This window comes from Leptonotus elevatus, chromosome 15, assembly GCF_054856555.1.
Source record: "Leptonotus elevatus isolate MCC_2025b chromosome 15, RoL_Lele_1.0, whole genome shotgun sequence".
In the NCBI taxonomy this organism is placed as follows: domain Eukaryota; kingdom Metazoa; phylum Chordata; class Actinopteri; order Syngnathiformes; family Syngnathidae; genus Leptonotus; species Leptonotus elevatus.
This window is the reverse complement of record NC_141253.1, coordinates 19,930,558-19,945,134: the sequence shown is the minus strand read 5'-3', so window position 1 is coordinate 19,945,134 and position 14,577 is coordinate 19,930,558. Positions and strand designations below refer to the sequence as shown.

General features: G+C 39.8%; 1 protein-coding gene across 4 annotated transcripts in view; it reads left to right on the top strand.

The window, feature by feature from the left end:
* Window positions 1-14,577, top strand: part of fbxw2 (F-box and WD repeat domain containing 2) — a 126,028-nt gene that overhangs the window by 16,250 nt on the left and 95,201 nt on the right. For all 4 annotated transcript variants that reach the window (XM_086097226.1, XM_086097227.1, XM_086097225.1 and 1 more), the window contains 2 exons: window positions 4,580-4,802; window positions 10,387-10,581. In XM_086097226.1, the coding sequence (XP_085953352.1) occupies window positions 4,580-4,802; window positions 10,387-10,581 (418 nt within the window). The remainder of the gene's footprint in view (window positions 1-4,579; window positions 4,803-10,386; window positions 10,582-14,577) is intronic.

The window sequence follows — 14,577 nt, the reverse complement described above, 5'->3', positions numbered from 1 at the left end:
ACATATCAGAATCTTTTACAATTATTGAATTAAAGTAACACTTAATATGATTTGAACCTTCAATTAATATTTTCACAATTCTGCTGATAAAACATTGACTTAAAGCTCGATTAATGAAACCATTGTCATGGCCTGAGGGGGTCTGTATCATTTTTACTGGCACTAAACAACTTTTAGGTGGATGGTGTGAACTCTGCCACACACAAAAAAACTACAAACATGCAGACTGCTTTACGGCATACGTCCTTTTCCCAGTCGTTCCAGACGAATGTCGAGTCAAACGTCTATGCACGATTACTGTTATCATGCGTAAGATACAAAACACCCCAAGAAACCAAGATTTTTGTCTGAGGCGATAATAATAATGATGATTAAAAAGACTACCTGGAGGATTTCACTAGCTGGCAAGGTGGAAGACGGAGGATTTCCAAATCACGCTGCCTTTGCGGGGACTCGGCTCTTTTTAGAAGGTAGCTTTCCATGCTCAAATAAAAATAATTATGCTAATGTGTACCCCGCCTACTGCCCGAAGCCAGCTGGGATAGGCTCCAGCAACCCCGCGACCCTTGTGAGGACAAGCGGTACAGAAAATGGATGGATGGATGCTAATGTTAGCTATTGGAAAATTGCGTGGTAGCAATAAATAGCCATCAGCTTGATAGTTTGCCTTTCCACACTGACCCGACCAGCCAGGCAACACTCAAAAATGGTGTTCTTTCTTGTTTACGAATGCTTGTGAATGCATCGCGGAAAGGGAGGGATGGGGGGAGCGCAGCTGTTTGGTTGTACAATAAAGAAGGTAATATCACAAACACCGTCTGCTGTTAACATGCTTGAGAAACGTTACACTGCTGTATAAAGAAAAAAATAGAAAATAGCCACTGGAAACAATGTAATTCAGTCCAACTGCGGACGCTTTGGACGTCCGGACTTCACAATGATATGCGCTTGGCCTCGTGGGAAATTCTTTCAAGGGGTTCTTTCAAGGGAAATTCAAGGGAAAACAATGCCGCTTTTGTCCAACGGTGCCGCCATAAACAACGAAAGCCAAATTCTGCTTTGTTCTGCTTTAAAATTATAAAAACATTTTCATTTCATCCATGCTGATGTTAATGTTTATGTAACACATAAGTGATTATAACATATTATTTTCATTAATAAATAAATCATTTAACCAGTTACTGCCTCTGCAAAAAATAATTTGTACTTTAATGTTTGTGGAGGTTTTTTTTAAATCATGTTCTTGATATTTAAGAAGAATTTATGTTCCATATTTAATCAATAATCGATTGAATTTAATCGAATCGGGGGGAATCTAAATCGGATCGAACTGAACTCTTGTGAATCGAAATCGAAGCGATTTAAGAAATTTGAATTGATACTCAGCCCTAAATTTTTTTAAATTTTGGCCTTATTACCAAATTTTGAAGATCCCTTTAAGCTTACAATTCATCTCCTGAGGCATCATCTGCCAAAATTAGATTGTTGTATTCTTGTTGCACCAACCGTGTGTGTCTGTATGTTTGTGTGTGTTTGCAGCAATGCAAAACAATTTAAGAATTTTGTGTCAATTAAATGATTATTTGCTATTTGCTGTGGCCTTTGACAATAAAGTTGACTGTTTTATCTCAAATGCATTTGGCCACATAAATGAAATAAGAATGATTTGATGGTTGAGTCCAACACTTTTTTTCCTTTGCAATCAATGTAATATATAAGGAACACTTAGCCCTGTTATACTACTGTCCAGTTTTACAATATGCGCTCGAGAAGTGATCAAAACTTTACATGTAAATTACATCATTTTATACTGCTTCATTATTTCATTTAGAGCTGTCAAAATTAATCGATTAATCGACCAGTAATCGATTTTTAGGGACCGAGCAGCGACCGCTGCGTTTTCCCTTTTGTTTTTGTAGGAATTATTATTAGGGACCGAGCAGCAACTGCTGCGAGCCCCCTCTTGTTTTTGTAGGAATTGTTGTTGTTCTTCTTCTTCTTCGTAAACAATCGCATTTTAGGGCACCTAAACATGTACGAAAACTCACCAAACTTTGCACACTCTTCGGGAGCGGCAACATTTTTTATATGAAGCGCCCCGAGACACGCAAAAATGTCAATGGAAGCCATATCCTAAAAGGTACAGGAAGTGAGCTATGAAATGTCCAATATTGACCCATTTTAGCACATTCACTGTGGTCATTCTTTTCCCCCCTTTGCAAACAGTAACACATGCGAAATTTGTCTTAGCATTCATTGTCTTGCTGAAAGACATTCTTTTACTACTAAGTTATGCCAGTTTTAACACATTTAGAATGTGTCTTTCATTGTCTTGCAGAAAGACACTATGTATCCTGGTCTTGCTCAAAATGGATATGTGGTGCCGGTAGCTAGTCTGTTTAATTTCCTGGCAATGATATCATCCAAAAGCAACAAAATAGTACAAAAAGGCCGCCACAGAGATAGCTGTTAGTCGAATAGCGCTATTTCGCCATTATGATAATCACCTCACTAAAACACGAGATACAGAGTTGTGTGTGCCTATGAATCGATGAGACGTGAACCGAACTGGAACATTAGAACTGAACTGTTTTTCAAAAGCCGTTCCACTCCTTGTGTGTGTGTGTGTGTGTGTGTGTGTGTGTGTTAAGGATGTAACGATAGCCGAACGTCACAACGTGTGCGAGTGCGCACAAAACAAATGCAAGATGCAACATTGCTGCCACCTGGTTTGGAGTGCAGATACTGCAATTAACTCTGAGTCTATGCAACGAACCGTGATGTTTTGGGGCAAATATTTTCAACAATTTAGATCAGATCAGATTTAGGTCAATAATCAGAATTTTTTTTTTTTTTTACATGTGTGGACTTACCATAGATTTCTGACAAATTTGGAAATTTACCAAATTCTGGCATAGGAGTTTTTGGCCCAATGCCAGCACTACTTCATTCACATTCACTCACCCACTGCTTAATTAATCTAAGAATGCAACAGCAATATTTAGAGTATGACATTTTTCAGTGTATTCTTCAATCATTGGAAAACAAAAGTGTACTTAAGTTTTAAATTTTACAATGGTTTGGGGAAGTTTGTCCATACAACACACCAGTAACGTGTGGTCAGGATAGGCAAGATAGGCACTGCCTGCCCCAAGCTGAAATGAAAGTTGAAACCGTTTGGCTTTTCTATTTATTTTAATCATTTATTTTATTTCAGAAAGCCTACACTACCTAAGGGTTTAAACGTGACAACATTTGGTGATTTTCATACCTAAATAAAAAATGACTCATTCCTTCGTCTGGCCTGCAGGCAAAAATGCTGCAAAAAATATCCTCCTGAAAGCACACCACTACCGTTCTTTTCCCAGCCCTGTCCTCGTAGCGATGTGTGTTCGCACATGCGTAGTCAGTTTCGCAACAGAAAAGTCCTGATCACTACGCAGCCTTTTTACGTCGCTGTATTATTCCTATGCGAACGTACGTTTGCACAATGCATTCGTGAATTCAAAACACACTTTGTTCACAGCAAAGCGGTAAGATGACGCTACTCTGGAGAATATAAAACTATTTTCACGCCTTTCTTTTGAGGAAAAACTTAATATTTTGAAGGATAGGAGACCAACGCCTTAGCTACCGGATCTTCTTGCAAAGTAAGGGACAAAGAATTATTAGTGCTTTTCACAAAGAATGGTGCAAAAGGAAAGATTGGCTTTGTGGATGTGCTTCGATTAACTGGCTGTTTCACCTGACATGGTGTTTAGCATTGCTATTGCTATCTTAATTTTGTGATGAATTAGGCTGTTTTACAGGGAAATATTCACTTTATTACATTATTTCCAGGCGTGTTTGAAATTGTAAGTTTTTCGTTGTGCAGCAAATGGGAGGCGGAGTGCACTGCAACATTTACAGTGGCTGGCTGCCACTGGCTGTGACGGTGGCCCAGAACTTTAGCTAAAGGGCAAGTGTTGAGCTCCCGCACCGGAGGCAATGGGTAAGAACCCTGCTCGAAGTAAAAATAAAAAAAAGATTGAGGAGCAAACAATGTAAGACTTCAAAAGAGAGTAATGTTTTTTTGTTTTATTTTCTACCCATACAGTTAAAATATTTTGAATGTATGGCATCTTGTATCTGAGTATCAATCTCGAGGTCGGGCAGAGTGTCCTCTTTTTTTGGAACTGAAAATATGGTCACCCTAGGATACGTTGTACACTCGCCTGCCGACACACAAATGTGTAATTAGTGTGTGCGTCTCAATTTGCGCCTGCCTGCCTACCCATACCTAGAGCTCACTGCACGTCACTGCAACACACACATGAGAATTTTGGCTTAAAAACTTGAATTATGTGCATCCTTTTTTAGAATGTGTTTGTCTTTTAAAATTGCTGTTACATTTTTTTTTTACATTCCCTTTCACTAGTATTTGTATCGTATTCCTCCAATTATCACTTCTTCCTCCCACATATTCACACAGCTTTATTCAGCAAGGCATTGCATTTGAAACAATTTGTAGGATATTTTCATGTTTTCAGTCTGGTTTGTCTTGTAAGGGTGTTCAAACCTGCCTTCCATCTCTCTTTAGGTCATAAATTCATGCACAGAAGTGTGGCAGAATGTTTGTCGGGAGCTCGGCTGGAGGATTGATGAGTCCATTCAGGTTGCATCCCATTGGAAGGGTGTCTACCTTAAAGCTAAACTGCGTATGGTGCAACTGAAGGATCAGAAGGCCTTTGAGACATCCTCACTCATTGGCCACAGTGCTCGTGTATATGCTCTCTATTATAAGGATGGTCTTCTCTGCACAGGTATGTTGCTGAATTCACAATGATTTCCAATGTGTATAAAGCTCATCCACAAATCATGCAGCTGCACATACCGTGGCATAATTTGCACAAAATAAGATGTGTTCAGTTCTTTACATAAAACATAAGTGATCAGGCAATACACATTTACTTTATTTTCAGTGGGGTTCAATTTAAACTAGAAGGCATTTTTGTAGAGCATAATCATTTGACAAAACAATAGCAAAAACAAAATGAATTTATTTTCAGAAGAAAAAATCCAATAAACATGTATTACATACAGCTGTCTTCGGGCAGTAGGTGTGTATGTATATATATATATATATATATATATATATATATTAATTATGGATTGTTTTTGTTTTTTTGCCAGGTGTGATGAGTGTGCAAAGCTCAATGAGTTTTGCTCAATGTTAAGACCCTCAAAATCAGCGTTAGTTTAATTTTTTTGCATTGAGTTGTCCCGATTTTAAAGTACATAAATACACATCATCGTTAGTTTTACTCATAGCACAATATTGCTTTTATTTTTCATACAGGACATAATAAATGAATAAATAAATAAAAAGTACATATTTATGGATAGGTCTGATTCCACCAAAAAATGTGAGTGGTCGAAAGTTAAAAAATATTTATAAATGACTTTGTTATCAACATTTTGTACAAATATGAAAATACCATGTGTGGGGTTATTTTATTTTATTTTTTTGTCGATCCCGAGGGCTAGGTGGCGCTATATTTATAACCGACTATTGTGTTAGGGATACCTTCAGGTCGTGACAATAAACATACATGTAAAGTTTAGGATTTTTTGGAGCATGTACCGAGGGGTTATTACGTATTTCGTCTTTCATGGAAAAGTAAATATGAAACAAAAAATATGATGCCCCGCCAAATTCAAGATTTTTTCCCCTTTTGTTGACCTAAGTCTTGACATGGTCCCGGCCAAGTTTGAAGTCAATCGGATCAAACGTGTAGAAGAAATGGGCAACAGAATGTCCCCTGTAAATGTGCAAAAATCGGCAACAAACGGACATTCAAAAATAACAATTCGTAACTCACTTCCTGTTCATTTTACATATGGGTCCAAAATACTTTTTGGTAGGTCTTGGGCTCTCTCAAATACCAAATTTTTTTCGTAGCTTTTGCTTAAATGTTAAAAATTTCTAGGGGGCGCAAGTGAGTAATTTTTGTAAAAATTGCACAATACATCATAAAATATTACTCACTTTGCCAAGCCAGATGTGTGTGCCAAGTTTTATGAGTTTCTGTGCATGTTTAGGCCCTCCAAATTGGCGCTGTTTTCTTGGCGAACATACCTTGCCACGCTCACAGCGATTCGTGAAAACTCACAAACTTCGTGTTATGACATCATGAAGGCCTAAACACTCTTCTGAGCAAATATGAGGTAGATCTAGTAAACGTGGTTAAAGAAAAAAGTAGAAGAAAAAAAAAGTCAGTAGGTGGCGCTATCAGTACGAATAAATGTAAGTTAGTAGATGTATTCAGACCTGGACTCTCATCAAATGTGTGAAATTTTGGGAAGATAGGATCATCTGGGTCAAGTTAACGCAGCTTTTATTGTCATGGTGAATCATCAGACTTCGCAGCATCGTAACGGCCTTTGGGGAAAAGTTAAAATTTTCGGTATTGGGCATGATCAACATCTTAAAACATTTCTGACAAAATTTCAACTGGATCCCTCAAACGGGCTCGGCACAATAGATACAAATGTAAAGTATGACATTTCTTGTCACCACTAGGTGACGCTACATGTATAACTGAATATTATCATATAGATGTTTTCAGGCCATGGCTATTAAGATGCATGAGAAGTTTGAGATTTTTTTTGGAGCTTGTACAGTGGAGTTATTAAGCATTTCCTCTTTTTTGATGAAGGAAATATTAAAGGCAAAATTTGAGGCCCCGCCCCCGTCATATAATGTTTCAAAAGTCAAGATGTCAAGAGGTCTTGAGATGATCCATGCAAAGTTAGAAGTAAATCGGATGAAAACTGTTGGCAAATGGGCAAAAAGAATGACCACAGTGAATGTGAATGGGCCAAAATTGGACATTCAAAAATTCATAGCTCACTTCCTGTACATTTTAGGATATGGCTTCCACTGACTTTTTTGCCGCAGCCAATCATGTTGCAGCGGGGCGGGTAGAGGGTTCTCGGGTTTTATGACGCTAGTAGGTTACGGTGCTGCCAGGAGCCATCGCTCATCACTGCCAAGTCTTTATTAATCCAACACAAGATTTGTGGTACATGAAACGGACATCGGAAATCGCTATGTTCATGACTGAAGTGTTTTGTTTCAAACGGGAGTTTGGTTTGACCCGAGGACCGAGAATTATCGATAATAGCATAGCACACAGCTAACCGACGCTAGTAGGCCTCAAGCCCCATACACCCGGACACTTTTAGACTTATGCCGTTGGATTGGTGCATCAAGGCCTGGCCTGGAAGGCAAATGTTGACTGTTCTGTAAATCCTCTCAAAATAAAGGTGGAAATCTGCAATTAAAGCACATCGTGTTTGTTTAGTTTGAAATCCAGTGTGGTGGTGTTTACAACGTGAATGATAAGATGACTAAGGTTGCGTAGGCTCCTTAGGGCACGAGCTGAGCTCATTCACACATCATGTAGAGGGAGTAATAACGAGATAAACATTACCCTATCCATATTAGATATGAATTGTGACACATTTGTCTTTTGTCCATCAAATAAGACTTTTTATAATATGAAATTATTAAATAGTATAATTCTAATTTGATCTGAGAGTTGTTTTCCAACCTGTAGAGCCAAGGCTCTTATTTTGCTTAAGAAAAACCTCACGGTAAACCAGCAAACAAAAATAAAAAGTTTTCCTCCTGAAATAATGATCTTAACTCAATTTAGCCACAAATGTACTTAGTGTGAAATCTGGGCTTGTATAGTTGAACACAAAGCTGATACATTTGCAGGTAACCATGAGTGTCTGTTGTATTAATGGCAACTTTTGCAATCCAATTGAAGAGCAGTTATTTGTTATGCCTGTCACTATATGCCACTGGCATAAATATAATAATAATTTAATTTAAATGATATCACAATAATAATAATAATAAGTTGTGAATAATATACACTTTTACTTTTTACTTCAAGACATAATTATTTTTCTAAAACTGCATACCGAACTGAACCGAAAACTCTGAGCGCAAAACCGAACCGAACCGTGGAATTTGTGAAGCGTTCCATCCCTAATATAAATACAGTACATACAGTTGAAGCCAGAAGTTCACATACACTGTGCAAAAACACACATTTCATTTTTGTCTCACAGTCTGAAGAAGAAAACTTCTCCTTTTTCAGGTCAGTCAGGATCACCAAAATTATTTAATTTTGTTAAATGCCACTATTTGTATATCATGAATAAGTATCTTTTTATGACAACACATATACCATTTTTCACCTGATAAAGTGACCACACCACATACACAATGTTTCAAGTAACATTTTATTTGTAAATTTCCTCTAAATGTGTTTTTAACTTCAGTATGTTTTACATTGCCAATCTAAAATCATAACAGAATTTTCAGACATATGGCTTTGACGATAACAAATATGTGTAGTACCTTTCCAGTAACAGTATCAACAACTTGAAAACAAAAAGGGTTTTGAACAGGCAGCCCTTTTTACTAACTAGTACAATGTAGATGTATGGACCGGTTTGGTTTCTTAGGTTCACCTCTGGGAATAATTAATTTAATTAGAACCAATAAATCAACACGTGCGCATGCACGCACACACACAGACACAATGAGCAACTGTAATCACAAATGTGTTAAATGAAAAGAACATTTATTTACACACACAAAAAACTAAAACAAATCAAAAATATTTACAATCCCTGCCCAACTTACCTGCGCACAACAACCTGGGGGCAAAAATAATGACAAAATAATTGTTCCTCCAATTGGGCATTTAATTGTTTCTCAGTGTTGTGGTATCAACATCAAAGTGATTAGTCGAAGTGCACTCTTGTTCAGTCAAGTCTACTGCAGTTCACAGGCCTACTACGACGGTGAGGTAGGATCTTGAATGTTCAGCTACTTGGAAAATGAGGCACAAGTTCAGATCAAGGGTTGCTCACCATCGCCCTCGTCATGGAGAACTCAAAATCCAGTTTCGTCCTTTGTCAATGGTCAACAACATAGCCTGTATGCAGTAAAACAAGACTATTAACTGTACTGATCAAATGTTGATTACTTTCCTTTCTATACATCACAATAATAAAAAATAGGTATCAACATACGCTATCACAAACTGTATTTGACATAGGTTTTGCCCCAAGTGGAGGAGTTCACAAGTGAGGGCAGGATGGAGCGGGAGATCAACAGGCGGATCGGTGCAGCGTCTGCAGTGATGCGGACTCTGTATCGGTCTGTTGTGGCGAAGAAGGAGCTTAGCCAAAAGGCGAAGCTCTCGATTTACCCGACCCCAGATAAGCGGTAGCAAATGGATGTATATATGTATATATATATATATATATATATACAGTGCTGCTCAAAAGTTTGTGAACCCTGCAGGCATCAGGCATGGTCAGACTTTGTATAAAATATTTAAATAACCTTATTAAATGTTTAGTCATACTAAAATCTACAATGCTGACATTGAAAACAATGGACTTGAACAAAAATAATGATAATATTGTCATTCATTCTTGAACAACTTGTTGAGAGAGGTTGGATGCGCGTCTAGCATAAACTGCCCGCTTCAGGTCCCGCCACAGTATTTTGAAATAATTTAAGTCAGGATTTTGACTGGGCACATCCAGAACATGAATCTTGTTGTTCTTCAGCCATTCCTTGGTTGTATTGCTGGAATGCTTTGGAATATTGTCATGTTGCATGATCCATCGTCTACCAGGCTTTAACTTCACAAAGGACGGCTTCAGGTTATTTTCCAGGATTTCACAATATTCCTCTGAATTCATGATTCCCTGGATTATGTGGAGTTGTCCAGTTCCTAAGGATAAAAAGCCAGCCCAGAATTTAAACATTCTCACCCCCATGCTTCACTCTAGAGTGAACGTTCTTTTGCTGGTATGCAGTGTTGACTTTTCACCAAACATGACTGTTTTAGTTGTGACCACTAAAGAAGGGACTTCCAAAAAGCTTCAGTGTTGTCCAGGTACTCCTCGGCAAAGTTGAGATGGGCAGCTTTGATCTTTTTTGTAAGCTGAGGCTTCTACCGAGCAAGCCTTCCATGAAAGCCTTGTCGATTGACTTTTCTTCTGATTGTTGAAGCATGCAGCAAAATAGGTCTGCAAATCCCTTGATATATATATATATGTATATATATATATATATATATATATATATATTTATGCATACAGTGCTGCTCAAAAGTTTGTGAACCTCTTGAGCAATTTGGACTTTTCCAATTGTTTCAACCTGGATATATATATATATATATTTATTTATTTTATTTTATTTTTTTGCCCGGTAAAAGTATTGAGACAATTAAATGTATGCACTTATGTTAACAAAGTCGTTATTTTGGTATCGTGACTACACTGACATTATGTTGTCTTATTTTCCAGGATCTGATGATCTCTCTGCAAAATTATGGGATGTACGTACTGGGCAATGCATTTATGGAATTCAAACTCACACCTGTGCCACAGTGAAGTTTGATGAACAGAAGCTTGTGACTGGATCCTTTGACAACACTATTGCATGCTGGGATTGGAGCACAGGGGCCAAAATTCAGCAGTTCCGTGGCCACACAGGAGCAGGTTGGTTTATTCGACAGGCTGGCTGCCCATTGAAGATCAACATATAAATGCCTTTCTAAAACAAAATTTGACCAATTGTTGATGGAAAATAGTTTTAGACTAATCTTGTCTGGTTATTATTTTACAGGTAGTCCTCTAGTTACGAACATTTGAACATTGACGTTCACAGATACCATCCAAGGCTGACGATGTAATAAATGTCATAAAATGCCTCAATGCGCTCGCATATTAATATTTTTAAGTGCGCACTTATGGAGAGAGACAAAATTATTCACACAAATATCATATAGGATTTTCCCCTTTTTGAGATCCACGAATATATCTGTGATTTTCACGTGTTTTTCAGATCCACAACCATATTCGCGATTTTCACATTTTTCAGATCCACTTTATGTCGCGATTTTCACATTTTTCAGATCCACTTTATGTCGCGATTTTCACTTGTTTCTCAATCTTGTGTATGCATTTATCATAGCTTACCATTTGTAAAATTTCAGTTTGGCTTGTGAGTTGTCGAATTTGCGTTTGTGCAAAATTTATTAAATGCACATGCGTTTATTTTTGAGACAAGCATCACGCTGTTGCAAGATATTTACCCACACAGGGGCCTGTCCGTCCCTCCTCAGTTTATGAGGAGGCAGTGTTGGTGTCTCCATTAAATGGGAATGAGCTGTTTCTTGTTTAAATTAGAAAATTGGAAAACGGAAAACAAACCTTTATCTGACCATCCATTATGTGTTTATTTAACACAAGTTGGGAAACAAAATATGACCTTAATTAATAGCTTGTTTTACCTTCACCCGGAAGACACTCTTCTATTCTTACCTCTTTGGCCGCTGGTGCTTTACCGCCATAAAAGAAGAGAATTTAACAGTAGAAGAACAATGTCTTTCTGTCAAAATAATAGTATAAAATAATAATAATAACAATATTAATAATAATAATAGTAATAAATTATATTTGTTAAGATGATGGTATTTTTATTATTAATTTTAATATAAAATATTATTTAATTATTAATTTATACTGTGGTGACTACCGCCGCCTTACTGGGAACACACTCAACAAACATTAGTTCAGTGAGAGAATTATGTCACCACCACAATACCACAGTACTTTAGGTATAAAATTAAAGCGGAATTATTCATGACTGACTGGTTGAAGCACACATAATATAACCAGCTCCGTGGTGAGTGAAATGTCACAATCACATGCCCACAAATTTGCCAATATGTTGGAATTTACAGTATTTGGAACTAGCTCGTGCCCATGAACCGGGCTTAAAATGGGAGAGGAAAAAATGACATTGCAGCGGAGGGAGCCACAAGCGATTTCAACTAACAATCAACAGTTTGCTAACCTGTAGACAGCCAGCGAGCCATTTATGTTTCTCGTACGGCTTGTAAGTAAAGGACGAAATTCTTTCCCGTTTTCGTGATGACTACTTCAGGAGTAAGACGACCACTTTAAATTATATTCTTCTTTTCCTAAAAAATTATATGGATAAACGGCACTCATTGTGACTCGGCGATTAACTGAACCACTGACTGTTTACCGCAGAACAAGTCAAGTAAGCCAATTATGTGCATGCGCGTTGTCAGAAAAGCTGCTTTACTGCCAGATTTTTTGCCATTCAAAAGACGCACCTACAGAAACAACCTCTCGGAACGAACACAACTTGATTTCTCATTGCGCATGCGCAAAACAAGCTGTCGGCTTTTTATCTCTCCGTGAGGAAAACAGGACACAGGAATTTAAAACCAAAACAGTAGAACTAAGGTATTGTTTAGGGGACAAAGGATTTTATTGAAGGGCTTGGACATGCACTGCAAATAGCTTAATATGACCGCTCGCCACTGGTAAAAATGTCCATAGCACAACACCCCCCTCCACCACCTTATTTATTTATTTATTTGACTTCTTGTATGTAGTTTGGGGCACAATTTGGGGCTGGGTGTACTGTACAGTAAAAATCAAGAGTTACTAGAACGCACAAAAACATTTATTATTCGTTCTTGTTTAGTATTACCCAATAAAATAAAAATAATCAAGGTTCATCAAGTGTCTTGGGAGTTCAAATGTTCACATACATCTCAAATGTCAAACAGTGTCATTTTCCTTTCAGCAAAATTATCATGCATTATGAAATAGTTTCTTGTACTTATCAATGTTCCAGGTCACTTTGAAGGAGCACCTCATTAGGACCCTTGTTTTTGTAGTAATTATTATTTTTAGGGCCCGAGCAGCGACCACTACTAGGTCCCTATTGTTTTTGTCCAGATTATTAGGGCCTGAGCAGCGACCACTGCCAGGTCCCTATTGTTTTTGTCTGGATTATTAGGGCTTGAGCAGCGACCGCTGCGAGGTTCCTATAGTTTTTGTCTGGTTTCTTATTATTATTACTAGGTCCCGAGCAGCGACCGCTGCGAGGTTCCTATAGTTTTTGTCCGGATTCTTATTCTTATTATCAGGGCCCGAGCAGCGTGCGTGCGAGTGTGTGTGTATTCGTCACCAAAAACCTATTAAAAAAATCCCATACCGTTCACCTAAACCGAACACCGCCGTCAGGAGACCCGAGGAAGGACCAAAGAAAACAAAGGAAAGTGAAATCCAGCACCGACCAGACACCACCCACCGGGCCACCAACCAGAGTTCTTCACCAACCCCAGAAACATCTAAATTCCAACAAATCAGGGAGACCTCAAGAGACCAAAGGAGATACTGAGGAAAAGCCCCAGCCGCCCCCAGGCCCCCAAGCCCCCAGACATCCCCCCCCCAACAAAGCCGCCCCCCTCCCCCGACCCCAGAGAGGAAATTATATCCCCACGCTCTGATCCACCCACCTCCCAGGCATGTCAGTGAGTGTATGTGGTCCATTAAAAAAAAAAAATAGGGGGGGGGGGGGGCGGCGCGGCGGGGACACGGACAGGGGACAACCCCCCCCCCCCTAAAGTGTGTTATGTGCCCTATATGTCTATAAAAGTGTATTGTGCAAACCTAGTGCAGTGAGTTAAGAGGAGCGACCAGTGGGGCTCCCCCCAACCGGACGGGGGCAGGAGGCGCACCCGCCCACCAAACCCCCACCCAACCCATCGGCACCCCGGCGGGCATATGGGACCAGCCCGGCGGGGCGATAGGGCTCGCCCCCCGGATACTGGCACAACACCAAACCCACCCACCCCCCCGGCCCCCGGAGCGCCGAGACACGGGCCAGGGATGGAGACCCCGGCCCAGGGGAGGGGAAGGAAGGCGTATAGGGTAGGGGGAAGGGAGGGGGAAGGAGACGACAAGAAGGGCAAGGGGCAGCGGCAGGGCCGCAGAGAGAGGGAGAGAGGAGGAGGAAGGGTGACGAGGGAGAAGGGACAGGGAGGCGGAGGACGGGCGGGGAGAGGCGGGGAGGGAGAGGCAGCAAGGGGGAGGAAGGGGGAGGGGAGAGGGAACCACGGGGCACCCCGGCGGCCCACAAGCCCCGAACCGAGTCGCCGGGCCCAGAGCGACGGACCGGACACCAGGGAGAGCCCCGCAACGCAGCACCCCCCAAGAGACCCAGGGAACGGCCAAGACGCAGCCGCCACCCAGCAGCCAACAGAGGGGCAGACCCGCCCACGCCCAGCCAGGGGGGGACAGTACCTATAGAATTAACCCACTGGCATGCAGTGAATCCGAATATTAACCCTTAGTGCCCTTTGGAGGTGAATCTGCTCGATCCTGTTGGCAGCAGCTGGGTTCCTGACTATAAAAACACAACCATTAGTTTCAAATTGCCAAATACAGAAACATCAATGTAAGTTATCACGATGCGGTGGCTCTCGCTAACAGGCAGAATTAAGTAACCAGGTTTAGGTTAAAATATTCTATATACGTAGGCCATGTTTCTATAAATTTTGATATTTGTTTTTTATTTGAGGCAGATATTTTTTCCATTAAAATGTGATTTATGAGGAGGTTAGACCATTGGTCGATATTCAGTTTGTTTATTTTTCCAGTTAACAAGAA